Below are 25,978 nucleotides of genomic sequence, written 5' to 3'. Positions count from 1 at the left end.
GCCAACCAGCACTGAGAGAGGTTTTCTAGCCCCCAGCAGGATGCTGGAGGTGGAATGCAGATGCTGCAGGGCAACGGAAGCCCTGTGCCCTCTGGGAAGTGCAGTCCAGCACTGCCAGCATGCCATGCAGGCAGCATGGTGGGGGCCTCATCCAGAAGGAAAAACTATTCCTGTGGGCCACCCTTGCCACTGTGCCCCAGCTTGGGCTCGCGCCTGCATTTTTGGCCACAAGAACCTGCCATCATGCCCAGGGCAGGGTGGGTTACCCTCTGCACCTCCTTTTCTCTTCAGGGAGGGCTACCCAGCTGCTCCAATCCTCCTGTTTCTGGCATTAGTCAGCAGAGGTTGAGAAATCTTGCTTCTCTGACGAACCCCAGAAGACAGAGCCTGGCAGAGGAATCCTCTCCATAATCCCATTTACCTTCTCCTCCCTCCCTGCACTGCATTCAACCAGACCCCATAGGGATTTACACACTTCTAGCTGCGGATTTCATCTTAAATGGTCAAGCTGTGTCTACTGTGGATGTGCTGTGGATCTGCCAGGTAGGATCTCCTTGCAGGGAGAGGATGGCTGTTCATTGACATCCCAGCACATCAGAGCACTTCTGGTGACTAGTGCCAGTGACATTTTATTTTACCCAGTTTCTATTTTCAAAGAGGTTCAGAATCCTCAGCAGCGGGACTTGGCCTCACTGGCACTCAGACCCAAGTGCTTCAGTACTTTGTTAGTGGCAAACTGGGGAAGTTACCTGAATTTCCAGCCATGCTCATCAGAGGTTCAGCCCTGGGCCCCTGGTGTGTAATGCAGTGTGGTCAGCTCAGCATGAAGCCACTCAGCCCATCCACAGCTAACAGCAGAGCAGGCTTTAATGATGCCAAGAAATGGTGAAGGGGTATTACCTCTGGCTGCTGGACCAATTACCACTGTTTTAAAAGATTTACAAGCTGTTTCTCAAGAGCAAGCTCCTTACGTGAGCCAGGATGCTGCCCTTTTGGGCTCTGCCAGCCATTGCGCTTGTCACTTGTGGGCATTTTGGTCATCTCTCCCTGCCACTCTCCCCCAACCCAGCTCCCCTGCACCCAGCAGATAGCGATGCAGAGATGACGGGCAAGCGTATCACCCTGCCACAGGCAAGACAGGGGCTGTCCGATAAACACCGTGCTGGTTTGGAGGGCAGCGGTCTCCCATCACCCTGGGGTGACAGGATGCTCCTACCCAAGCAGTGGCTGATTTGCAGCCACAGAGCCTCAAGGAGGCGAGGCTCAACCGCATGTCGGGCGCCCGCACATTTCGCCTGCACTTACACGACACGTTTATCGGGGCTAGCAGCCCCTGGTCAGGAAAGCAAAAAGAAAAAAACACCACCCCAACAAACCAACCCAAACAAACACAAGATACTGAACCCTTCAGGGAAGGGGCTGGTGAGCAGCATGCCAAGCACTGTGCGCTCCAGCACTCTGCGGGTTCACCCCTTGCTCACCCTCCGCTTGCCCCCAGCAGCCCACTTTTGGGGATTTCTTCCCCTGAGAGCAGGTACGACCATGCAGACTGTTGTTTCAGTGCTTGTTTTTTCTAAAAACCATGCATGCACCCCCAAGCCTGCAACACTGTGCCCCGAACCCCACTTTTTTCCTTCCTTTCTTGGTCCCTACCTCATGGCAAGACCAAGCCGTGCAGTCTGGAAGCAGTTGCCCTGAGCTGCTCTGTTGCCTTTTGCCTTCCTTCCCATCTCAGCCCCTGGCATGCCAAATGCTTACCCTGTCCCATGCTCAATGGCAACAGCCATGTCTTACTGGGAGGCAGAGGGAAAAGCCTGGACCTGGGGCAGCGTGGGGACAAGGTTTCTAGCCTGGAGGCGGGAGGCTAAGCACCAGCAAGAGCAAGCCCTGGCTCTGCACGGGTGCAGGGGGGAGCCGGCCACTGAATTCAGTGCCTGGCCTCTTGCACCATCTGCCAGGTTGCCCAAAGGCCTTGTGCACGTGGCTAAAGCCTGCAATCCAGTTGTACCAGAATCTGAAACTTACAAAAGCAGCTTGCCTCACCTAGGGAAAGCAGCTGCTGCAGCCCTGCTCAGAGGAGGGGTGGGTCTGCATTTGCCTGCACCCCGCTGCCTCAGGGGCTGCTGGTACCACAGCAAGGTCATCACACACCGAGCAGTGCCGCCGTGCCGCCCTAACTCTCCTCTCACGGCTGCCACGACCACCTTACACACCACTCCCATCCCCACATTGCACAGTACTCCAGCCTCCCAGCCAACACATCCATCACCTCTATCCAAAGGTCTTCATTGACCCCTTGGTCTTCCCCTCCTCAGATGTTGCCCCCAGCCCTGGCAATAGCCTGCAATTAGGGCTCTTCCATAATTGCCAGCAGCCTCTCCACAGAGCAGCAGCTCACATTTACATTGAGATGGGGCTGAATGAGGAGCAGTCATGCCAAGGTCCTCCATCCCGAGGGTCCACGTGGGATTTTCAGAGCTGTGTGGTGAAGCAGGTTATTTCTCCCCCAGATTCAAAGGTGGGGCAGGCAGCTGGATTAATGGCACTGCAGGGCTCCTCTTGCTCTCCGGCCAGGGGCTGGGGGTGCTCCCACTGCTTTCCCTCCCCAAATCTAGAGGGAGGCAAGCAACAGGTCAGGATACCCCAAGTCGCACAGGAACCTGGAAAAATGACACCCCACTGCCACACTGGGTTAGGGCCATGTGGCAAGCCTTCCCCTCAAGGAACACATTTTTCTCAGCGAAAAGGGAAGATTTTATTAAGTTAAAAGTTGAAGGGTGTAGCAGAGCAGCAGCAGCTGCCACCTTGGAGGGGGTTGGCTCCAGCAGGTGCAGTAGCAGCGTCACAGCTCCTCTTCCCTGGAAAGGAAAAGCCCCCTGGCTCTGGGCTTCTGCCAGCTTGGGTTCTCAAAGGAGCCAAAGGACAGTCACAGAGAGAGCTCGATCATGCGGACTCTTGCCAAGGTCTCCTATTTCAAAAGTCCCAGGCAAGCACATCCATGGCAGACTGCCCCAGCAGCTCCCTCCTATGGCTTGCATGTCTTCTTTGCAGGTCCCTGGGGTTGGCACGGAGTGCGTAGGTGGAGGGGTCATGATCCTCACCATACATCCCAGGATGGTCCACAGAGACATTTGGAACAGACAGAATATGTGCTGAAGGTGGCTGTGCAGCCAGGAGCAATGGGGCTGGGAGGGGGTTGGGGAACCAGATTCTCTTTGTTAGGGTAAAAATTCTGGTGATGCAGTAAAAGTTTTCCCCCTTCTCTTCCCCTTCTTCCCAGGGAGGCAGAAAAATTCCTCTATAAAATATAATTTTCACATATAAAATCCTGAAGAAGGTGCATGTAAGGAGCCAGTCCAAACAATGTGCTCAGGTATGCAGGCAAAAGGGGTTCATCAAAAAAGCTTTGGGAGGGGACTGAGGAGGTTGGGGTGTGTGTGGGATTCCTCATCAAGGTGATAACAGATGGGATTCAACACACACACACCCCGCCTTCCCTGCAAGTGAGGAATGGAGCAAATACAAAACAGGAACAGATAAACAAATGAAGAGAAGACCTGGAGAGAGAGAAAAGAGAAAACCAGACCTGGTTTAGAAAGACTCCACTGAGCTCAGAAATACCGTATCTTCTCCTCCCCCAGGAGATGGCCATCTGGAGCCCGGCTACAGACCCACGCATCTTGGTGCCCACCAGCAAATGCTGGTGGAGCAGGGTGACCCCAATCCTGATGGCCACTGCATCCAGGCAAGAAGCAGAACTGCCCTGGACAACAGGACAACCTCATTCCTGTCACCCTGCTTCCCTCCCCAGATGCAGCAGGCATGCCCACAGGTGCGAGTGGGAGGAGGGCTGGGTCTAGTCAGGGCTGCTTTGTTGCAGACCTAAAATTTCCATGCTGCGATAGAGAAACTGCTTCAAAGGTGAATGCAGCAGAAACATTACCTATGTAGGTAGCACATAACTGCCCCCACGCTGTCACCCAAGCCACAGGGCGAAGGCCAGCATGTGGCTGGCTCCTACCTCCAGCCTGGTTGAGCAGTGCTTGGTGCTAGCTGCAGGAGCATCAAGAGCAGCGTCAAGAGCAGCATGGCAAGAAGGGGGCTGAGGACCTTGCGAGAATGTCAGGCACAAAAGGAGGGCCAGGGGTGCAGGATGAGAGAATGCAAGAAGCAGAGAAGGAAGAGTTTAAGCCTAAATTTTTAACACTCTGCAGCAGGAGGAACCGGCAGCTTCCATCTCCTTGTCAACGTGGGGCAGCCAGTCTCAGCCACTTGCACCTGCAGGGGACATCACAGCATCACTGGTGCTCACCGTTACTCGCCAGCGCTGTTGCACAGTGACTCCTTCTCCTGCAGAGCCGCCATAGCCAGGCGCAGGTGTTCCTTCAGCTGCTCGATCTCTCGCTCCGAGCGCACCTTGATGTGATTCAGCTCTGCATAGACATCTTGGTATTTCCCTGACGCAAATCTCTTATCCTGCCAGAGAAGGGAAAGGGGTCAAGAGGTTTTAGGGCCAATAATAGGGAAGGGGGTGACAAGGCAAGCCCAGCAGCAGAGGGGCCAGCAGGTGAGGAGGTGAAAGTGAATCCCATGTTTGAAGCCCATCCCAATCCAGGCCACACAGAAACCATTCAGAAAAAGACCATGGAGGTAGCACTTCCCAAACCCCAGGCAGGGGAGGAAGGCAGGGTCACTGGTCCCAAAGTAGTGGCGATCTACAATATCAGATTGAGGAGATGTGGGATTTACTATGGCTTGTGTGCACTTGGGCCAGTCATGTGCGAAAAATAAGCCCTACTAAAGATAAAGGCCATGGAAAAAGCCAGTCCCAGCCCAGCCACTCATACAGCAAAAAATCTTAAGTGAGAAAATTATAAACTCCTGGAGCATCACTGAATCGCAAAGTTTCTTTCAGGTTCCCCTTTGGCAGGGGTCTTTGAAAATCCCTCTGAAGGAGCTGCTGCCAGTGGAGGGAGCAGCGCACCCAGCAGCTGTGCCCAAGGAAACTCATCTACCCAGCGAGATGACAACTGGAGGAAGAGAAGGTGGCTGGGCAAGCAGAGCACTGGGCAGACTTCATCCAGGCTTCCCACCTGGGAAAGAAGGGCTCCTGGCTTGTCCACACTTACGTGTACATACATCTGGGGAAACCAGCAGCAGTCTCCCTGACATTTCCCTTGTACAAGGGAAGTCTACACCAGCCTGTGCTGCTCAGAGCATGTGGCTGCTTATGCACTCAGGAGCACGCCAGGACAAGGAGCACAACTCACAAGAGAGTTTGGCCCAAGAATCCCATCAAACCCAGCTGAATCCTGCTGACATGCAGCCCTGGTGCTCCCCTCCCTCCCCTCTCCTGCTAATTTCCCAATGGCTCCCAGAAAACACCAACCTTTTGCACCATCTGCAGCTCCTCCCGGAGGCACTGCACCTCTTTCTTTAGGTACTGGAGCTCGTTCTCCTTCACCCGCAGCAGCACCTGGGCCAGGAGTAGGGAGAGGAATCAGAGATGACTCAGGAGCCTCAGAAAGGCCAGCAGGTCCTGGCGCAAGCGTGGCAATGGAAAAGGAAGGAAGGGCCAGGAGGGCTGGGGCAGGAAACAGCGTGAGCAGCCCAGGAGAGCAGCGAAGGGGAAGCTTGCGTACCTGCTTCCTGCACCAGCCCACTGCTCCATCCGGCACCCCACTCCCACCCGCTCCCAGCCAAAACCACTGTGAGGAGACCCCCAGCACAGGGTGGGGATAGAGGCAGGGGGGCAGCACGTGGGGGGACTCCGTACCTCCAGCTCACAGGAGCTCCGCTCGTTGTTGTGCGAAGAGCGGTCCCCAGAGCCCCGCGATGAAATAAAGCTTCGCAACTTCCCAATCTCATCCGAGAGACGGGTCTGCAGCTCCTGCAGGCAAAACCAAAAGACATCAGAGTCGCCATGGCACAGGCCTCTCTGCTGTCCTGACCTCTCCATCTTCAAGCCAGCCCTACTCCAGCTTGGAGAGACCTTCTTGTAACCCTCTGCCCATAGGTTACAGCACCTACAACAGCAAAGTACGTTCACCATATTTAACATGATAGTTAAGACAAGTCCATCCACAGCCTCTAACTTTTTTTTTTTTTTTTCCTGATGATGATTAAGTCTCAGAAGGGAAGAAATGGGAACAAGTAGGGGAGTTTTAACACAAGGGCTGGGCTGTGCAAGGGAGGAACATGCTGGCGGTCTCTGCTGGCAGGGAAAGCCCTTCTCTTGCCTGGTTTTTCCGGAGGAGCTCCTTCCCTTCCTGCTGACAGCACTGCAGCGTCTGCTCCCGCTCCTCTGCCTTCTGGGTGAGCTCCCCGATTTCCAGGCACTTTTGGGAATACTGTTCAGAAAGCACCTGCAGCTCCCGCTTCAGGGACTCCACGTCCAACCTGCCAAAGAGGTGCTGGCTCATTGCTGCCCTGCAACTTTTGCTGGCCCCTGGCCCCTGACATCACCTTCCCCCCCTGCCATGAGCAGCCTCTGCCCCCATCAGTCATTGGCACAAAACAACGCTCCCTGTGGACCAAGGCTTTATTTCCCACCCTCCTGCACATGAGCATGGTGCTTCTAGGAGCTTCAAGCCATGAAGGAGAAATGGAGGAGCTTTTCATAAAGAAAACAGAGGGAAGAAGCTATAGGAAAAATGGAGGAGCCGTAGGGAAAACAGAGGTGCTACAATAGCCAAGCAGGGGATAAACCTCCCTGCCCTACAGCTCCAGCAGCCCTGGCAGTCACTGCCGGGCACCCACCAACCCCACAGAGGGAGCTGGGGAAGTGACAGGAGGGAGAGCTGGGGGCTATGGCTGCAACCAGGGTGCAGTGACACTGGCACATGGCGGCAACATCAGGCAATGGGAGCGGGACAGGTGGTTTCTTACTGGTGCTGTTTCTGGAGGGCATCTGAGATCGAGCTGCATTGCTGGAAGCTTCGTGTCCTGCCCAGCTCCTTATTCATTTCCTCCCGGTGGGCTTTCTTCAATGCCTCGATGGCTGCAGAAGGGGCAATGGGAGATGGGGGATCAGGCTGCGCAAGTTCCGGCACATATGGGGAAACCACACCAGGGAACTGGCTGTGTTCTTGCTGCTGCGGGCTCCCAGACCTCTTTGCAGATTCCCCCTCCTGCCCTCAGGGCATCCCCCACCTTCTCCATGCCCCAGGATCATCCCAATGCACCAAATGCTGCCAACTAGACCAACACGGGGCAGTGGGGGAGCTCTCTGCCACCTCTGCCAGCCCCGTCCACCTAGAAGGGGCTGACCCCCCTCCTACCCATCCACAGAGGGAATAACCCATTTCCCACCGCATCTTTACCACCCCAAACCCCCAGCCCCAAACAGCCTTCACAGCACAGGTCTGAGGAGTACCAAACTCGTGCTCCAAGGAGCATCAGCCTCACACCAGTAGGGTTAGCAGTGTGGCTCCAGGTGACTGGGATGACTGGTTTCTGGCAAGAGACATTTGGGAGAGGCAGGAGGGACCCACCTAAGTGGGGGCACGGCTTGGTGTTCACTCCTACCTGCTGCCGTTGCTGCCGCCTCCTCTGCCAGGAGCCGCTCCTTCTCATGCCGCAGCCGCTCCAGCTCCCGCTGGTGGTGCCTCTGGAGCTCCTCCATCACTTGCTGGTGGGACGACTCCATCTCAGCCAGGCTGCGCTCACAGGCCTCCTGCCGTGCCAAAGAAAGGAGGGGTGAGGGACCAGGAGGCAGGAGCAAAGGCTTGGGCCAGGACAGGTACCGGGCTGAGCTGATGTTTGCCTTTGCAAACCTCATTTGAGTCCAGGGCCATTTTGAGAGAAGTGAGACCATTTGCCATGAGGGTCATTTCTTTCTGGAAGTGTGGTGGAACTTTTATCAGTGAACACAACTATTTGACAGGGCTGCACATCTTGCAACCTTTGTGCTTTGTGAAGGATGAAACATTCCTCTTGCTCTTCTCAAAACTGAAGCAGCAAGACAGGAATGTCTGTCTTGGGCCAAGAGCTGGGAATGACACACCTGACAACTCAGTCCAGACCCTCCACCAGGCTGCACTGCCTGGCTGAAGGAGATCAACAGAGGGAACTGCATCTCAGTATCTGCCTTTTAAATGAAGTAGCATCCCTCAGAATCAATGAAAACTGAGCCTCTTCTCCTGAAAACTGACACCTCCAACTGCCCTGTGGCCCAACAGAGGCTGCCAAAGAGCCCTCCACAAAGCCTAATGGTTAGGGATCCTCCTCACACAGCTTGCCCTCCTTTCTGATGGCTCTGAGATCAAGGGGATTGTTCTTTCAATGCTGAGCACTGTGGTGGATTGGGGTTACAGCCAAACAAAGCGGTTCCTACTTTGGAGCTACACCTCTGCTCTCCCTCCAGATACTTGAAGCACCACCCCAAGCCCCTCAGGAAGGTTTTGTTCACCCCCAAACCATGCCACAGTATTATTTCAAAAGTCAGGGCCTCTAAGACATCACCAGAGTGCCACATCGCATCCATCCCCCAACAGCCCCTTGCTGTCCCATTCCTTCCCCCAGTACTAAGGTGAAGGCTGATATAAAGGGTGCTGCAACACGTTGTAGAAATGCAAGTCCCTTCTGGCTACTCCTCCTTACTGAGATGAGGGAAGGTGTGAAGTTTCACAGATGAACCAAAGGAAAAAGCAACGGATCAATTTGGTGATCGGCCCACGGAGTGGCTGTGGACCTCAGCAGACTGAGGGAGAACGAGCCCTTGGGGAAAGGCCAAGTTTGGCCTCAGATGTGAAATGCTGGCCTTTTGAGACAAGTTATTAGGAAGGTAAGTTGCCATTCCTCCTCACTCCTTTTGGGTTTTTTGACCATAAAGAGGCCTGTGAGCTGTAAATATTAAATCAAGAAGACAGAGCGACTGGTAAGTGGCTGGGCTGGACACCTCAGGACTTGTGGGTTTCTTTATCTGGGTTAGGTACAGCCAGCCTGCTGCAACAGGCTTCACCAGACCCTATTTCCTTTCCCCCAGTTTCTTTTGACATGTAGGACACATCCTGAAATCCCCACAGATTGGTGGAATGGCAGCCTACTCTCAGGAAATCCCTGTGGGATGTGACCCCACTTGCTTTGGACAAGTCCACGTACGGGGGAAAATAAATAAACAAAGAGAAGCCAGAGGCTGAAGCGTGAGCAAACTCCACTTTGCGGGCTTTCCCACGTGCCACCCCAGCAAACAAACCGGCTGCACTGTCAAAGTGACCTTCAGGGCTCAGGCGGCTCTGGCAGGAACAGGAGATCCCCAGGGCCTCACGGACTGCTTTTAACAAGGGATTCGGGAGCTCACGTTAGCAAGAACCACATGTGGCGAGCTGCAAACCTCTGGGCAGGTGGCTCAGCAGAAGGCTGCTGACCCACCTCCAAGCTAGGGCACAGATCCTGCACGCTTCCCCTAATGCTCCTCCTCCTCCTCCCCATTTATGCTGTCCCCTTTAAGGCTAGGCAACACACACCAGCCTTTATGTAATTAGCATTGATTACAAGTGGGCACAGTTTGGGTCACCATGGCAACCCAATGATTAGCGATACCTGCTCAGCAATGAGCTGGGTCCCAGCATTTCCCAGCTTCGGACTGGAAGAGACCCCAGAGTCCTGTGTCCAGCACCCTGCTCACCTGTGAAATGTACCCCCGGGGCACATGGCCATCTCCCTGGGATTTCACCGCCTCCCGAAGGCTCTCATTTCGGGCCCGGCAGGACTCCAGCTGTGCCCGCAGTGACTGGACCTGCACCAGGGAGGGGAGAGAGATAGTCAGGGGCAGAAAAGTGCTGTGGCCTGACCAGCGTGCTGCATTTGAACACTGGGCTTAGTGTTCATGGCCAACGGAGGCATCAGCTTCCGACAGGAACGGCAGCCTGCAAAGGGATCAAATTGGCAGAGCCACCCCCCAGCCTGGTAAGTGTTAGCAAGGAGGGGAGGAGACATCCCAGCCTCCAGGTGTGGATCTGTGCTGGAGGAAACCACCACTACACATGTAGCTGGGACAACAGACAAGTGCACAGGTCCTTTCAAAAGCTGGTGGGTGAAGCACCTGCAGGTTTGTGAACAGCCAGAGAAGAGAGGCTGTGGATGTACTCCTGGGAAACACCAACTCCATGTAAGCAGTGCCACCAACTAACTTATCCTGGATCAAAACATGGCCTGGGCAACCTCTCCAACAGATCTTTGGCCTTGTATTACCTGGCTGCAAAAGCTCCCATGCACTTGAGGGGTGGCAAACAGAGCCAGAAAGAACGAACACCTCTCTGCACCTCTGCCCTGCTCTTCTGCAGAGCCTCCTACTGCCAAGCACCACACTAAGGGGCCACCAGAATCCTGGTTTGAGAGAGGAGGGATGCTCTTACCTCCTTTTTCAGCATCTCATTGGTCTCTTTGTGGCCTCCCTTGCTCTGGTTCAGCAGTGCTGTCAAGGGCACCCGCCGTGAGTCCTTCAAGGGCAGGCGTTCCAGTTCCAGCCACTTCTTCTCTATCTCCTCATTCAGCTGAATCCGCTGGTCCTCCGAAAGCGGGGGAGTGGGGAGGTCCTGCTCCCCCACCTTGCAGGAAGAGTCTCCCACTGGGCCATCGCTGTTTGGGACCCTGCTGTCAGGGGTCTCAAACCATTTCCGCCTCTCCTCCGAACGGACAGCCAGATCCCGCTCCAGCTCCTCGTGCTTGGGAGCTCGATCAGAGATCCTCAAGCTCCCTCTCATTTTCTGCAGGGACCCCTGATTCCCGGGGTCCTGCGGCAGGGGAGACAGCTCCACGTAGTCAAAGGCATGGCGGTGTCCATCTGCCTTCCAGTGTCCACCCTTCAAGTTTCCCTCAGAGCCCAAGCCTGGCCGCTGCTGCTCCTCCAACCGGAGTGAGCCCTTCTGGGGGACACAGTTATGGAAGGAGTTCTCCTTGTCGCAGTCAGCCAGCCTGAAACCAGAGCGACAGCTGGTGAAGGAAAGGCATGGTGTGGGAAAGGATGCCAGTGGAGGCACCATCAACTGCCCAAGGCTCAGCCCTCACTCAGCCCAGCCTTACAAAATCCCACTGAGCGTGGAGCTAGGCCTGTAGCATCCCACCCCTTGAGGAAATGGGTTCCACCCCAGCTCTAGCCATGCTGGTGGAGAAACTGGGCTAAACTGATGTGGCAAGGCAAAAAGTGGGTGCAACAATGGGAGCCACCAGGCTCTCAACCCCTGCCACTGGCTGGTGTATCCAGGCCACGTTCAGGAGGAGCGGAAGGCAGGGATGATCTAGGAGCAGCCGGATTTCCAGAGGGGCCTTTCCAGTCCCTGCCTGTCAGGGGAGAGGGGCAGAAAGAGGAGGAAGAAGTGAAGCAGCGTGGGGCAGCTCTTACTTGGTGACATCCGGAGCACTGACCGGGCGCACGTTCTTCCTCAGGGCCTCGATCCAGTTGCGCCGGATGCCCGAGGTCATTGCTGAGAGGGTGAACACGGCATCCTTCGTCTGCAATGGGGAGGCAACAGAAGCCCCATCAGCACCCAGTGGAGGTACAAGCAGCTCCCGCTCGCTCCCCAAGACCCCCAGGCACCTGCTTGCACAGGTGGTTGACAGTGTTAAAGAGGCCACCTGCTGTGTCAAAGACTCTTAGGGGCAGGTGAAGGGGTGGGAGCAGGGACATGCTTTTTGTGGGGAAGCCCATTACACATCCTCCATGAGACCATCCCCAGGCAAAGACCAAAGAAACTTTGCTGACACGCCTGGCCAAACGTGAAGCAGTGCAATCCAGCCATTCAGGTGCCGGGAGCTGGGCACCAGCGCTGGGGTGAGGTTCCCTACAGCAGCAGGCCACAGGGGAACCCAGACCGTGAAGTGCCCAGCTCTGCATACCCACAGAGATGCCGGGTTTTGTGCTGCCTTAGCAGTCACCTCCTGCTGCTACAGCAAGTAGCCAAGTTTGTGCTGGGGCCAGATGCAGGGTACAGGCTGTTACTCACAGCACAGTCAGCCAGGCTACACTGAGATCTGCAGTGCTCACCACTCCCTCCCCGCAGCTCTAGAGAAGGTGCCTTGGACAACTGGTCAAGTAAACACTCCTGGCATTTAGCTTGGCTCCTGGGCCCCCTCCAGCACAGCCTCTGGCCAGCCCTACGAAGGCTCCCTCCTCCTCCTCCTCCATCCTTTCCAGGTGGGCAGCACTCATGTCCCTGAGCACTGCCACCCACGCGTCACCAACTAGCCTTGCCAAAGGTTTGCATGGCTTGCCTCTCAGCATCTCAGCATGGGGAGGGAACAAGCATTGCCACCCAGTGTCCCTTGGTGCCACTGCTCCACGTCCACACAGTGCCAGACACTCACATGTATCTGGAAGCCATAGTTGCGCTGCACCGCAAACTCTGTCACGTCTGTGCAGAAGCGGAGGTCAATTTCTCCATCAAGGTCATCAGCCTGAAAACACAGCCACCCACTAGGACATCAGTGCAAACCCAGCTTTGAAAAAGCTCCCATCACCTGTCAGCACCATAAACAAAGCACAGGCAGCCTCCGCCTTCATTCCACAGCTCTCCAGGAGCCGGTCTCAGCTCCCCAGCACAGCGTGGCCTCTTTTAACCCAAGGGCAGCCAGTAGTGTCGATGGAGAGCATCAGAGATGTCCAGCCACAGGACCAGCCCTTCTCCTCACCTCCCAGCACTGACAGCCCGCCAGGCTTCACCACCCCACCTTCAGATACCCATCCCCTTCGTCACCCCTTTGAGAAGAGCAGCTTGCCACCTCTAGTGCCCTTCAGGAGGACATGATGCTGCTGCTTCTCCCCGGAGCATGCTGGTTACGCCAGGGCTGCACTCCTCTCCGTGCTGGCCAGGAAGCAAGAGAGGGCTGGAGAAAAGCCGGCGATACTTACCTCCTCTGCGTTCGAGTCCCGGTAATACCTCAGGCTTGAGTCAGTCAGCACGAACCAATGTTTCTTCCACTGCAGGCGGATCGGGCAGGGGGAGGGAAGGGAAAAGACAGGAGGGAAATGGATAGGCAGTTACCGGGGGAAACGTAGGAACAGGGAGGGACGCTCTGCACTGTGACCTCTTGGCCTTCTCTTCCCCCTCCTCCACATCCCTTCCAGCTCCCCCTCGCACCCCTCGGCTGGAAGAGGGGCGCTGGGTGAACCTCCATGCCTGCACACAGAGCAAGGCACCTCCACCAAAGGCTTCCTGCTGCCTTTCCCAGCCGGAGTGACCTCAGCAAGCGAGGGGGAAGGAAACTGGCTGCTCACCAGGGGATCTCTAGCAGCAGGGGCTGGGGGAAGAGGTTGACCTCCACCTTGAGCTTACCTCTCCCGGCTCATCCAAGATGGACATCCATCCCTTCTTGAAATTGAGGAGATCCGGCTGGAGAGGAGAGGAAAAAACAGAGGGTTACTGTCTTGGAGCGACACACAAAAGGGCTTTTCATGCCAGGGGGTGGAAGGCAAGTCTCCAGTGGCAGAATAACAGTGGGAATGGCCTGGCATTGCTTTTAGGAAATTCATGGGGGTGTAGGACCCGGTGGTGAAGCAGAACTGGATTTAGCTCTCAGCAGCAGGCAGTCGTTCCTGTAAGAGGAAGCAGGAGATAAGGAAAGAGGTTTTAAAAAAAATGAAAGGAAAATATGCAGCAGGGAGCTTTCCACAAGGTGCCTCAGAGGTATTTATTCGGGGGGGGGGGAGCAGGGACAAGGAGAGCAGGCAGAAGGGAGCATTTCACTGCCACTGATGGGGCTTGCCTCAGAGATGGAGGCAAAGTCACAAAGAATCAAACACACCTTGTCCAAACCATGGCCATCCATGCCCCAGGGCTACTGTCCCTCTGGTAACTTCACCACCAATCTTTTATTGAAGAAGTGAGCAGCTCTCTACAAAACAGCCCTCACTGAAAATGTACAGGAGGCAATTCAACAGCTGTGAAAACACATTGCCTTTAAACAATGTGCTCCAGGGTAGAGATGAAATCAGAGTCACAACCAGTGCTTGATCCTCTCAGAGACTTGACACTCGCAAAGACTCAATCCTTTCCAAGGTGCTGGGGGCTCCTCTTACCCAGCTTTCTGCTTCCTCCTGCTGCAGAGCCTGCCCTCAGCCCAAGCTTGGCCACCGCTACCAAATGTAAGGATGAACAGAATCTCACCCAAATCACCCTGTGCTAGAAAGAAGTTTCCCCCTGCTCCCCCTCCTCCTAACCTCATGCCACTGGTGCGGCATCCCAACCAGTTTATCTCCTTCCCAAGGTGGAGTGCCAGAAAGCTGACTCAGGGGAACCACTCTTCCTCGTTTTGCCCTCAGCTAAACAGGCTGGAGCCAGTCCCTCTTTCCTAACCCTGCTGGCTCCAGAGAAGTTACGCCACCGAATAATTCAGCCCAATACCTCTTCTCCCCGTGAAGCCAGAGTTTGCTGATCTGTCCCTTCCGCAGCAGAGCCAAGTGCGGACAGTGCCAGAGGTGACAGTGCCAGAGCTGGACCTCCCAGCACTCTGCACCAAAATTGCCAGCCCTGTGGAAGCCACCAGTGGTCCCTACACGCCACAACTGCGACCCAAGACCAAGCTGGCAAGAAGGGGTGGCTTGGCACAGCCACTCCACACCCCCAGAACAAGCCTGGTGGCCAGCCGTGGCTGCCCCGCAAGCCCAACTCCCTGGCTGCCCAGCTGGGCTGAGCCTTCCCCTGTTTTCATCTCCTGAGCTGCCACTCTTGGGTTACACCCAAGGTTATGGGGTGGCAAGGGGCGAGTACGCCGGCCCACCCCAGCACTCTGGCTACTGGTTCGAGCAGGCACGGGGAGGCTCGCCAAGGGGAGGGTCACCAGCTGCTACAGACTCAGGCTCCGCCAGAAGTATCCGATGGTGGCCCCAAGCTGCCTGAGAAGGGAGGAAAACCAAAGCGAAAGGACACAGAGGGCTCCCATGCCTCACCTCCCACCGAGGTGATCTGCGCTGCCAGCAGCTGGGAGATGAGGGGGACACGTGCATCCCCATCCGTATGAAGCCGGACGTCCCGCCAACCCTGCTGCTGCCCTGAAATTGTGCCCCGAAAATTAATTCCTTCCCTGTGGCAGCAGCTCCACCCTTTTTCCCGTTATCCCTTCTAATCCGGTGACTTCAGCTCCGGCTCTGAACTGGGAGCAGTGGGAGGGAAGGAAAGGAGGCAAAACATCAAAGTGCAACCTCCCCCCCTCCCAGGCCACACGTGCACTCCGCTCAGCAGAAGAGAGGGCAGGCTACGTGGAGGTGAAAAAACAATACAGGGAGAGACAGAGTGAAAGGACTCCCGGTTGGGGCTGTTGCACAGCTCAGCTGGGTCTCATCTTATTGAGGATCTACAATCCCAAAGCATTAGGTGCCAAAACAACGAACATTAATGGGATGTATGCTGCCGGGAAAACTGGCACAAAGTCCTGCCAGAACTGCTGCCCCTGATGCAGTGCTGGGGCCAGAACTCCCCCCCCCCCCCCCGGAGGGCTTCTTCCAACTGGGCAAACTGCACAGGACTCCTGTGTTCCCTGGTGGCTCCATTTTCGTTGCCACCCCCAAGGCATGGAGCCGCAGCTTTGGAATTGGCTTTGAACTATTTTTGTCATGGCAAGGCCAGAACCATAGGATGAGGCATCAACTGATGCTTTTCTCCACCTCCCCACAACCAAATCCACCTTCCTCATCTGGCATAAAGAGTTTGGGATACTGGGAAAGAAGAGAGCAGGGTTCAGACTGAACCCCCCATCCAGAGGAAGTGGCCCAGTGGTAGGAGGAGGAAATGGCCAGGAAAGCCAAACTGCTGGGAGAGATCCGGGTGCCAGAGACACAAGAATGTGGCAGGATGCACCCCCAGCAAAACGCACAGTCCTGCAGTGCAGCTCGGGGCTGCAGATAGCGAGGCTTCGGCTCGGGAGGTGGCAGCAGCAACTCTGCCTAGTTGTATCCATACCCACCAGCTATACGTTTGGCCCTGCAGCTGGCCAGGTAGAGGCACCAGAAGGGGTCCCAAGCAGCTGGGGACAGCGGTGACACTGGAAGGACTGGCTTACAACAGCAGGTTAAAGAGAGGCGGCTGCCTGCTTTGGCTGAAGAAGGGCTACAGGGCAGGGGATAACAGCCTGCAAGTATCTGAAGAATGTAAACACCAAAGAAGGAAAGGGGAGTGGGTGAGAGCAAAAGAATGGTTCCTGGGTGGTACAGAGGCGCCAGGATGGAGCAGTGGAGGGGGAAGAGGCAGCAGCAGGCTGAGAAAGCGCAGTGTCTGAGAGGAGGGACAGGATGATCAGACGCGCTCCTTCCATCACCAGCCTCTGCCATCACTGTGCATCCCGCTCGTCTTGCTCCCAAAAGCTCCTCAGAGCCGCAGGTCCCAGAGCACCGCTTCGTCTCACCTCTCAGAGACGGTGCGAGGGGCTCCCGGCCTCCCGGAAAGCACAACGTCTCCTCTCCTCCAAAAAGGGAACCCGCTCCGCTCTGCAAGGCGCATGCCCCAGGCCAAAACACAAAGCAAAACCGCTCCAGCTCGGTTTGGTGGAAGTACAAACCGCTCCCAGGATAGGGTGCACACGCAGCTCCCGAATCTATAGGTGTTGCCAAAGCAGCCTGGCCTGTCACCTCCACCACCCCGCTGTCCCCAGCAGCCTTCCTGGCAGGGCCGGCAGAGGTCCGCTCCGAGGAAGGCTCGCCCCGCGTGGGGGATGCTCCCAGCCCCAAAACCGCATCTGGCTCCCTCGGGGAGCAGCAGCTCGCCATGCCGGAGGGGGTGCGGGTTTCGCACCGGCCGCAGTCACCGGTGCGCTGAGCTCGGCAGGCCTCAGCCCGCCCGCCCGCGGCACCCAGGTCCGTGCAGGCGGGGTGCGCTGCCGCCAGCGGAGCCGCGCTGCCCAGCGGCCACGGGGGCCCCGGCGGGGAGCCCGGCGGCGACGGGTAAGGGAGGCAAGGCGGCACCGAGCCTCGGCCACAGCCCCGAGCAGCGGGCAGGGCCAGAGCCCCCCCAGCGAGCAGCGGTGCCCGGGCCGGCAGGGAGCGGAGGGACCCGGGGAGGCGGCGGCTGACAGCTGGGGGCCTTCCGCCCCTTCCCAACCGCCGGCTGCCCCGCGGGGTCCCGCTGCGCGCCCCCAGGGCCCAGCCGAGGGGGAGGACCCCCCCGACCCCCCCAAACCCCGAACCTCGCGGGCCGGTCCCGACTCACCGTCATGGCGGGGGCGCCGCGGCCGGCGGCGGGGCCGGGGCCGGGGTCGCGGTGGGGCCGGACGCTGGCAGCCAGGGCGGCGGGGCAGCTTCAGCGGCCGGGCGGCTCCCGCGGCCCCACCATGCCCGCTCCGCCGCCCGCCCCGCGCTGCCCGCTCGCCTTCCCCCCCACCCTCCTTTTTTTTTTTAATTAAAAAAAAAAAAAAAAAAAAAAAAAAAAAAAGAAAGACAAGGAGGAAAAAAAAAAACCCAACCCAAAAACTTTTTTTTTCCTTCCCCTAAACTTCCTGGGAGGGCCGGGGCAGGCCAATGGCAGCCAGCCGCCACCGCCCCGGCCGCCCGCAGCCAATGGAGCCACCGGGCTGCCGGGAAGGGACGGGACGGGGCGATCCTGGGGCTGGCCCGGGCAAGGGTGAAGCCCGGGGAGGGACGGCCCGAAACCGCTGCTGCCCCAGGAGGGGAGGCCGGGAGCCCAGCCCTTATCCAGGCGGGATCTGTGGGGTTTTTTAGGCAGGGATTTTCAGCAGCCCCGTCGTGTGCACGCAGCGGGGTCCTCGCCTTCAGCCCTGAAGCTGCTCGGTTTTATACGCCGCCCCCGCCAAAACGAACCCCTAAAGCTGCAATCTCGGCAGAAGTGGACGCAGGTCCCAGAAAGCCAGCGGGTATCGGGAAGGGGAATGGCTAAAGAAGGTCCCGAAGGAATGGGGGCAGGAGGCCGAGGATCACGAAATCCCAGGCTCTGCTCCACCGTGCAATTACAGAGGCAACACTTGTTGCCGCAAGGCAAAGTGAAGGTGCCTGGCCCAGAGCTCAGGGCTGAGGAAACCTGGAATAGGTGCGGTGACCCAGACCCAGTCGTGCAGGGGGAGCTCAGGGCTTTGGGCTCCTCTCCAGCCTGGATCAGGGAAGCGAGTTTCAGAGGCCTTTGGGAGCCTCCTGCCCTGCTGCAGTTTGTCCTTGCATAAAGCAAAAAGCCAGGCCCTAGCAGGGGATAACCTGGCCAAGGTGACTGACCCACACAGAGGGGGGGACAGGCGCAGCTGCCAGTTCCATGGGCTCCCAGAACACTTTCTGCAGCCCTCCAAGGCCACTCTCGTGGCATTTTTGGTACCACAGGAATGCCAACACAATACACCTGTATCTTCTTTCACGCCACTAAAGCCTGCTTCATCCCCATAAAACCTTTGGTGCTATCACAGCACAGACAATGATAAAGGGAAGGAAAGCAGCTATGCTGAGATTTTAGTCCCAGGTCTACTGCTTGCCTCTCTCTGGCTTTAAAAAAAGACTCCGTTCCTCCGTTTCCCTAACTGAGAAAAGGACGAAGGACAAAGGGAAGGGGAATGTTCGTGAGCGTGGTGCCCAGGAGGTCACGGGAAGGCAGCACCTCACTGAGCGGTGGAGGGCCAGGTGCTGCCTGCCCACAGAGCAGAGCGGGCAGCTGTCCTTCCTCACCATTCCCCCAGCCTGGCACCTACCTTGTTGCACTTCTCACTGGCGTTCGAACGTGGCTGTGGGCTTCTCAAGGAGCCAGCGCTGCTTTGCAGTGGGAAGGCGGCTCCACCCAACTGGGGCTGCATGGGGAGAAAGCAGGAGCTGAAGCCATGGGTCCTCACCTTAGTTTCCCAGATCCAAGCATCTGCCTCCCAGTGCAGGCCAGGGGGGAAGCATCCTCCCTTCTCCCAGTGCCAGGCAGGCAGTGTGGCTTCCCTGGACAGGCAGAGGACCCAGGGGAGCCAGGGCAGTGCAGAATTGCAACCCAGGGAACGCACCCGCTCTGTGCTTGCCAGCTTATGCCTGATGGGGTCCCCCCATCACCTCTGGCTCCTGCCCTACTCACATGGTAAACAAGCCTCTTGTTCCTCCAGCTGCTTTCCAATGGCTTCTCTGGGTTGTTTGTGTCTTGGGTGTGCTTGGGACCCTTCCAGTCATCCTCCAGCTGCTGTGATGGACTCTCAGGCCTTTTCCAGCTGTCATCCGGCCGTAGTCCTACGTCCAGACATCTTGTGGGGCTTTTCCTGTCCCTTCCCGGCTGGCGCATCAAGTCTGCATGGCACACAGGCTTCTCTTGGTGCTTCCAGTCCTTCTCCCATGCCTGTGTTTGGTGGGCATCCCCTCGACCCCTCCAGTCCTTCTCCGGCGGTCGCGTTGGGCTTGTGGGGCGCAGGGGCTTGCCTTGGCCTTTCCAGTTGCTGCCAGTGCTCCTCCCAGCGTGGGAGGGTGGCAGCTTTTCCCGGAGGCTCTGCCAGCCACATTCAGATGCCTTCCCAGGCCCCTTGAGGTGCAGTGGCTCCCCTGACTTCACCCGTTGCCTCCCTGTCCCCTGCACTGGGGTGGGAGGGGACATCTCCTTTTGGCTTCTCCATGTGCTCTCCGTGCGCCTCCCAGGACTGAGGGACCGTGGTGGTTGCCCTGCCTGGCTCACTCCACTGTTACCAGAGCCCTTCCCAAAGCCCACAGGGTGCAGGGAGTTCCCTCGGCTCTTTCTCTCTAGGGCTTGCCCTGTTCCCCCTGCCTGCCAGGCAGCTCGGCCCCTCTCCGAGTTCAGGGAGCGGCTAGGCTCCCCTTGGCTCCTCCAGCTTTTTTCTGAGTGCCAAGGAGGGTTCACAGGCTCCCCTGCCCTCCTCTCCGACCGCTGGGACGGACTTGCGGAGCGTGGGCTCCGGCTGCCTCTCTCCAGCAGCCAGCCGGGGCTAGCAGGGCGTGGGGGGTCACCCCGGTTCCTGCTGGACTTCTCAGGGTGCCGAGCTGGGCTGGAGGAACGCAGAGGTTCCTTGAGGTCTCTGCTGCGCTGCTCGACTTGCCAGGAGAGCCGCTGACCCTAGGGACACAGGGGACAGAAAGCAGAGAGTCTTCTTAAAAAAAATAACTGCCAGTGAGAGGGAAGAAGACAGGATTAGGGCTGGGAGACAGTTTGGTTAAAAAGCTCCCCAGACAGCAATTGCATCCTCATGCACAGAGCTAGCCTGTACTGAAGTGTCTTGCACCCAAAGGGCGAAAGGGGTGCTGCCATTTAAGAGCAAAGTCCCAGTGCATGGCAGAGGGAGGGCTGGCAATAGCAGGGAAGGGGGAGCAGGGCAACAGAAGAGAGAAGCATGTGGCAGAAATAGAGGAAAACGTGTCAGGGAAAAGCAAGGCAGCATGGGGTCCCACCATGCAGCCAAGCCAAGCCTCACCTCCCTGGGCAGGCTGGGGCTAGACTGCCTCCGAACTAGGCGGCCTTTGCTGGGTGGCACAGGGGTCTTGCCATCGAGCCGGTCCACACGTCCCTCCTCCAGGGCCTGGAAGGCCTCCAAGGTCTCTGATTTCCTGTGGGCACACACAGTTTGTCTGGCTGCCACCAGGCACAGCTCAGAGGCAGAGCCCCTTCTCCACTTAAGCCTGACCCCACAGATGCCCACCTGCCCCAGACACCGTGTGTGCCACAGCCTCTCCCTGTCCCCATCGCTTCATGTCCCACTGCCTCACTCATGTCTTCTTCACACCGTTCCTTAAGCTTTCCTCCATCTGGTCCTTCACATCCCAGCCACCTGCCCAGGATACTCCCTCGTCCCCGTTTACATCCCCTCCTGCCCTGTGTCATTGATGCTGGAGCCACTCTAGCTTCTCCAGCCAAGACCCAACAACCAGCACTGGGTAATTCTTAGCATCCCCCATCCTTTCCTGAGTGACTCCTACAGTGGAGTCTGGATCCCCGGGGAGCCACTGACACTGGGAGTGGGGACCACTTGTTTCCTTCCCCTCTTCTGTGGCCTGCCCTGCTCTGCAGCATGTCCTGCAGCTTCCTGGAGGTGGCTGTGAGGATAAGGAGGGTGGGCTGCTCCCTCCGCCTCCAGCAATGCAGCTCCACGCCACTTTTCCAATGGCCTCAGCTGCCTGCGTGCCACACCGGGGGAGCTCCCCAGGCCGGAGGAGCTGAGCCTAAACCCAGCCCTTTCTTTAAGGGAAATTTAAGCACAGCTGAAAGCTGAGCTTTGCCATCTAGCCCTGCTCTCTCCCTGAGGCACAGCTCAGCTGAGCTCCCCGACAGCATAGCACAGGCAATTCCCTGCCACTGTGGAGACCTCTTGCTTCTCACCTGCGTTCGCAGCCAAATATCCTCTCCACTTCCACCCGGCCGGGGCTGAGTGTGCGGGAGCCACAGCGGTCGACAGCATCCCGCTGGCCAAGGAGCTTCAGCTTGGGCAGATCTGCCAGCACCGTGTACTCCTGCCTCTCCAGCCCATGCCGCCCCTCCATGCCCCCGCCGCCAGGCTGCCCGCGGGCATCCCGACCCCGTGAGCCGGTGAGGTGCCTGCCACCGCCCAACGGGTCGCTGCGGGCTGGCAAGAAGCCAGCGGTGGTACATGGTGGGGTTGATGCCCTGGGAGGGCTGGTTTTGCGGTGCTTCAGCCAGCTCTCCTCAGGCTTCTGGCTGGTGGTGCGGTGCTCTGGGACGGGGAGAAGGCCGTTACTGGGGGAGGCACGAGCGACGCGGGATGCCACCACGTCCACAGCAAAGCAGGTCTTCGCAGGAGAGCTAGAAACGGTCCAGGAGGGCAGAGATAAAACCCAGATTCCCTCCAGCTGGGGTGGGAGTGCTGGGACACAGTACTGCAAGCCAAGGGCACGCCAAACCATGCAGAGAACACCCGGGAGACCCACGGTTCATGGTCAGCACACACAGAGATGCCATCTCATGGACTCTGGGCCTCATCCCTTCATATGATGCCCATGGAGGTGTTGAACTAAATAGAGATCTGCCGTGAACTTCAGAGATCCCCGGGGTGGAAAACAAACCAGAACTAGGATGTCACACAGGAGCAAACCAAGAGTACCTGCTTTCAGCGGGCAGATTTCTTTCCTAAAGCCCTGTGCCTCGGTTCTCACCCAGGATCCAGAGGGAACGGGCTGAGCCCACCTGGGTCTGTCTGCCTGTGGGGCTCGTGGCCGCATCTCCTCCTTGCGGCCCGTGTAGCTCGTCATGTCTCGTTTACCCGTTCCCAAAGTGTTGTCCCACAACCGGGTCATTTCCCCGTCCTGGGAGACAAGATAGGGCAGATCTCTGCAAGGGGACTGGTAGCTTTTGGGGGCTGGAAGGAGGTAAGAGCATTTATCAGAAGCTACAGCCTGTTCAGCCCAAAAGCTGCTGGTGAAAAAGAACGAGGAGAGGAGCCGGATGAGCATAAGATGACCCCAGCCCAACATCTGTGGTCATGGCAAGAAACATAGGGAAGCCCATATAGGGGAATCCAAAAGTGAATCTCGTGTGCTCTTTAGGGGAAGAGCCTCCTTTGTTGGGACTAAGGGTCTCAGCTGATCCCCCCCCTTGCAACTCAGGATCTTCTGAATGTGGCCAGTAGAAGTGGCACTGAAGGGCCGAGGGGGCTGGGGAGACCAAAATAACCCAAATCACGAGATCCCATCTCACCCTGGGAAGCGCAGAATTGGCTTCGGCACAGGCGCTGGGGTTGGTGCTGGTTTCTCTGTGCTCACCCTCAGCTCCGGGGCTGAGCGAGGGATATCCCCTGCTCTCGTGCCAGCTGTGGGGCAGGGAGAGAGGACAGCTGGTGGTCAGCACAACCCACAGACCTCTGAAGCGAGAGACAGCACCAGCAGCCCAAGCCACACCGGCTCTCTCTCTACTGGATGGGCAGAGGCTGGCAGAGCCCATCCTGGGACCACCAGCCTTGCTCTACAAGCAGTAAGAAGGAAGGAGACTCTTTTGGTGGCCCCCTGACCTCTCCTGGAAGAGCCAAGAGAAACCCAGTTAGAGGGCATGGCATGGGGGTTGCTCAGCCTTTTTTCCCAGGCAGCAGAGTACAGAGCATCAGGGAGAAGGCATTTCCCCCTGCTTGTCTTCCCGCTCCCCCTCCTCCACTCTTCCCACTGAGGGGGGCTCGTTGGAGCAGCATGGCTCCCAGCTAGTACTCACCGCTCTGGTCCCTCCACTGGGCCCACGCACACGTATACCTCGCACTGTGGGGCTAAAATATGGAGGGCGTCCCAGGGCTCGCCTGGGTCTGCGCTGCTGCCGGCATCATGCCCTGTGACCTCCGCGGCATGGTCCTGTGAGGAAGAAGGGAGTGCAATGGTGCTGTCAGTGTGTTGAGGATGAGGAGGAAGGCTGCCCTTTGGAAACGCCTGCTTCTTCTACCTCCTCTGAGAGCAGCCTGGCCTCTGGGGCTCTTGATGCCTCTCCCAGCCCACCACTGAGATTTTTCTCCGACTTCTGGAGGCCAGAGAGGCCCAGCAGGCTCCTATCTGATGCTGAATGCTGCAGGCATCTCGGAGACAGCGCGTGTGGATGAGGGCTCAGGGAAACTGCCCTCCCATGTCAGCGTTGATGCTGCTGGCAGCTGCTCTCCCTTGCCACCCAGAGAGCTCAGGGAGAGGCAATGGAGCCAAGAAGGAGGGAGATTTTTGTAAAGAAGGCTGTAGCCCCAGCCTCTCTGTCAGGGCTTGCAGGCATCTCAGCATCCTCCCCAGCCCTGTTACCTGCAGGGCTTATAAGCAGCAGTGGGGGAGGCTCTGAGGAGCCAGCTGTCTGCGTCACATCTCACCCATGCCAGCATTCACTCAGAGGTGATAGCTCTAAGCAGATCATGGGCAAAGGGCTGAGGTAACCTTAGAGGGCCCAGGGACAGGGTGAGAGAGGGAGAGGGCAAGAAAGAGAGAGGGAGGCTCATTACTATTTCATCATTCCAGGCCAGTCACTCCCGGAGGACAGTGAACAACACGAAACCCTCAGTGAACATGAAACCAGCTGTTGCCTGGTCAGAGGCAGCCAAGTGGTTTGTGCTTCCAGCCCTGTGCCGAAAGAATGTGTTGGATCAAGGTACCTGGATCCCAAAGTCCCATGAGATTTATCTCCCTCCTGCCTTCCCCTCCAGGAACAGCTTGCTGCAGCTGCCCCAGGGACAGAACTCAGCCCTGGCCCTAAGCTGACAGCTGGGGGCCTCAGGGACATCCACCAGGACCATATTTTAGGTCAGGCAGCCTGTAAACTGTAAACGCCAGCAGGCATCAAGCGGAGATTAACCCATGGTGGGTCCCTGCTCTGCCAGTTCCCCCTTCCCTCCTTGTAGCTTTGCATTTGCAACACCTCTGCTTTCCCTTCCAGCATTTATCAAGCCACTCACACCCAGTGTCCAGCCCTTCCCTGCTAAGGTAGCTCCAGGCTCTGGCCTGGACATGGTTAAATGATGGATTCCCATGTCTGGGAAGACTCCCCATGCAGATTTCCCCCAAAGACCTCTAGAAGGCCAGGTGAGCCTTTGTCTTAGGGATTTCCATCTTTACAAAAGCAGATGGAGTCCCAACATAACACAAAGGGTCCTTAATGAAGTATTTATAGCCTCCAGGTGGATGGAGCTCACCTGGATAGCATGCTGGTGAGCCCCTGCGGCTTGGAAACAGTGCTGGCACAGGCTCTTTGCAAATACGTTGGCTTCAAAGTTCATGCAGGGCACTTCATCTACTGAACCAGACATCGTCCATAGCAGGGACACAAAGATCTTTGGCTGTTGGGCTGCTGGCAGGTGGCAGCCAGGAGGAAAAAGAGGAAGAAGCAGCAGCAGAAGACCAGAGCTTAGGATCTCCCAGCCTCGCGTTCCTATGGAAGCAGGAATATTATTCCCAGACTGGACTTTGCTGCTGTCAGCTGGCAATACTGGAATCGAAAGGCATCCAGGCACAAGGTGACCAGTATGATTCATGTAATTACAGATAATAAAAGGGTATGCTCCAGCAGGGACGCCTCACAGAAAAGGGCACTGCACTGCGCCTTCAAATGACTGATGACACCCCCCAGTTTGGGAGTCCCTGCGAACAGAGGGAATGATGCTCACATCCTGCTATTTTGTTTGATGGAAGTTTTCTTCCTGCAAGCTCTCTTAGAAGGCACAAAAAGGAAACCTTTCTTCTTGAATATGTTGCTCATAAAGTGATAGCTTTAAGCAGCTTAGGAAATTTGGAGGCCCACTGAGACTCTTCCTAAACTTGTTGACCCCACTAAAATTTGAGACCTGTAGGACAGTCAATTGCAAAACTGTGAAGGGCAACAAACAGCTAGCACAACAGCTGGACTCCACGCTTCCGTCCTGGCTTTTCACAAGCATCCTGCCCACCATCACCTCCTCTGTCCCACAGGGTTTGAAAGTGAGTCCTTGGATTTGAGGATGTGATCTGTGCTGGGAGGGCTCCACTGAATTTGTCTGGAGGAGGCACCAGCAGACGGACAGGCAATCTGTGTGGGATGAGTCCAGCCACCCTGATGCAAACATGCCACTGCTTCCCTAAACATGGACGCTTGAGTCAGAACAGCTGATCAAGGCTATGGCTGCTCCCCAAAAGAACCAGGGCCAACTGTTAATGCCAAAACCAAGCTATAAGTTTTGTTTGTCAGTGCACTCGTGCAATACCGTGAGTTGCACTGGTGCCAACCTTGCAGCCTCCTTCCTCGCATTGGAGCACGTTTTCTTAACTCATTCACACAAAATACCCAGACAGGAGCCTAAGCACTCACTTGCCAGGGATGCAGCACAAAACACCCCAACACTGCTGCCCACCCCTGCCCATGGAGTACCACCCGTGGCTGGAGCCCATGGCACCCCACTGCCTGATGGGCAAATCATTGCTCCCCACATCCTACTGCCAGGATAACGCTGTGATTCCCAGGACCTCTGGCATGCATGCATGCATGCACGCACGCAGTCCGCCATGCTCAGCGCTCCCAGTGCCTCCCAGTACCCGCAGTACCTCAGCATCCCTATGGCTCCCAGCACCTCACCGCCCGCCGAGCTCCCCGCTCAATGAAACTCGCCGTGGGAATCGCGGGGAGCGAGGCCCCGCCTCTTCCCC

At 57.1% G+C, this 25,978-nt stretch overlaps 1 protein-coding gene across 4 annotated transcripts; it reads right to left on the bottom strand.

Moving 5' to 3' along the window:
* Nucleotides 1-29: 29 nt before the first annotated feature.
* Nucleotides 30-25,883, bottom strand: LOC121088252 (TRIO and F-actin binding protein). 4 transcript variants are annotated; one of them, XM_040594025.1, is made up of 19 exons: nucleotides 24,496-25,883; nucleotides 23,052-23,185; nucleotides 21,216-21,656; nucleotides 20,314-20,446; nucleotides 18,978-19,958; nucleotides 18,616-18,711; nucleotides 13,275-13,331; nucleotides 12,851-12,919; nucleotides 12,307-12,396; nucleotides 11,345-11,454; nucleotides 10,359-10,917; nucleotides 9,629-9,739; nucleotides 7,528-7,675; nucleotides 6,889-7,000; nucleotides 6,240-6,399; nucleotides 5,777-5,890; nucleotides 5,390-5,476; nucleotides 4,313-4,476; nucleotides 30-2,611 (listed from the first exon to the last, which is right to left on the bottom strand). In XM_040594025.1, exons 1-18 carry the CDS (start codon nucleotides 24,832-24,834, stop codon nucleotides 4,315-4,317), a joined length of 3,903 nt encoding a protein of 1,300 aa, XP_040449959.1. In that variant the 5' UTR covers nucleotides 24,835-25,883; the 3' UTR covers nucleotides 30-2,611; nucleotides 4,313-4,314. The 4 variants fall into 4 exon arrangements, with proteins under 4 accessions (XP_040449959.1, XP_040449958.1, XP_040449957.1 ...); XM_040594024.1 differs by lacking the exon at nucleotides 30-2,611 and adding an exon at nucleotides 2,737-3,298; XM_040594023.1 differs by lacking the exon at nucleotides 30-2,611 and adding an exon at nucleotides 2,737-3,557 and having other exon boundaries at nucleotides 24,496-25,881.
* Between the last annotated feature and the right edge of the window lie 95 nt (nucleotides 25,884-25,978).

This window comes from Falco naumanni, chromosome 5 (genome assembly GCF_017639655.2).
Source record: "Falco naumanni isolate bFalNau1 chromosome 5, bFalNau1.pat, whole genome shotgun sequence".
Classification (NCBI taxonomy): Eukaryota; Metazoa; Chordata; class Aves; order Falconiformes; family Falconidae; genus Falco; species Falco naumanni.
Note: the sequence above shows the minus strand (reverse complement) of the source record. Positions and strands in the feature narration are given on the sequence as shown.

Excerpts from the sequence above, each read along its gene's own strand:
- LOC121088252 (XM_040594025.1), bottom strand. The coding sequence starts at position 24,834 with ATGAATCATACTGGTCACCTTGTGCCTGGATGCCTTTCGATTCCAGTA. Across the intron at positions 9,740-10,358 it reads ATGAGATGCTGAAAAAGGAG|GTCCAGTCACTGCGGGCACA; the intron begins GTAAGAGCATCC and ends TCCCTGGTGCAG. Across the intron at positions 5,477-5,776 it reads GGAGCTCCTGTGAGCTGGAG|GTGCTGCTGCGGGTGAAGGA; the intron begins GTACGGAGTCCC and ends CTCCTGGCCCAG.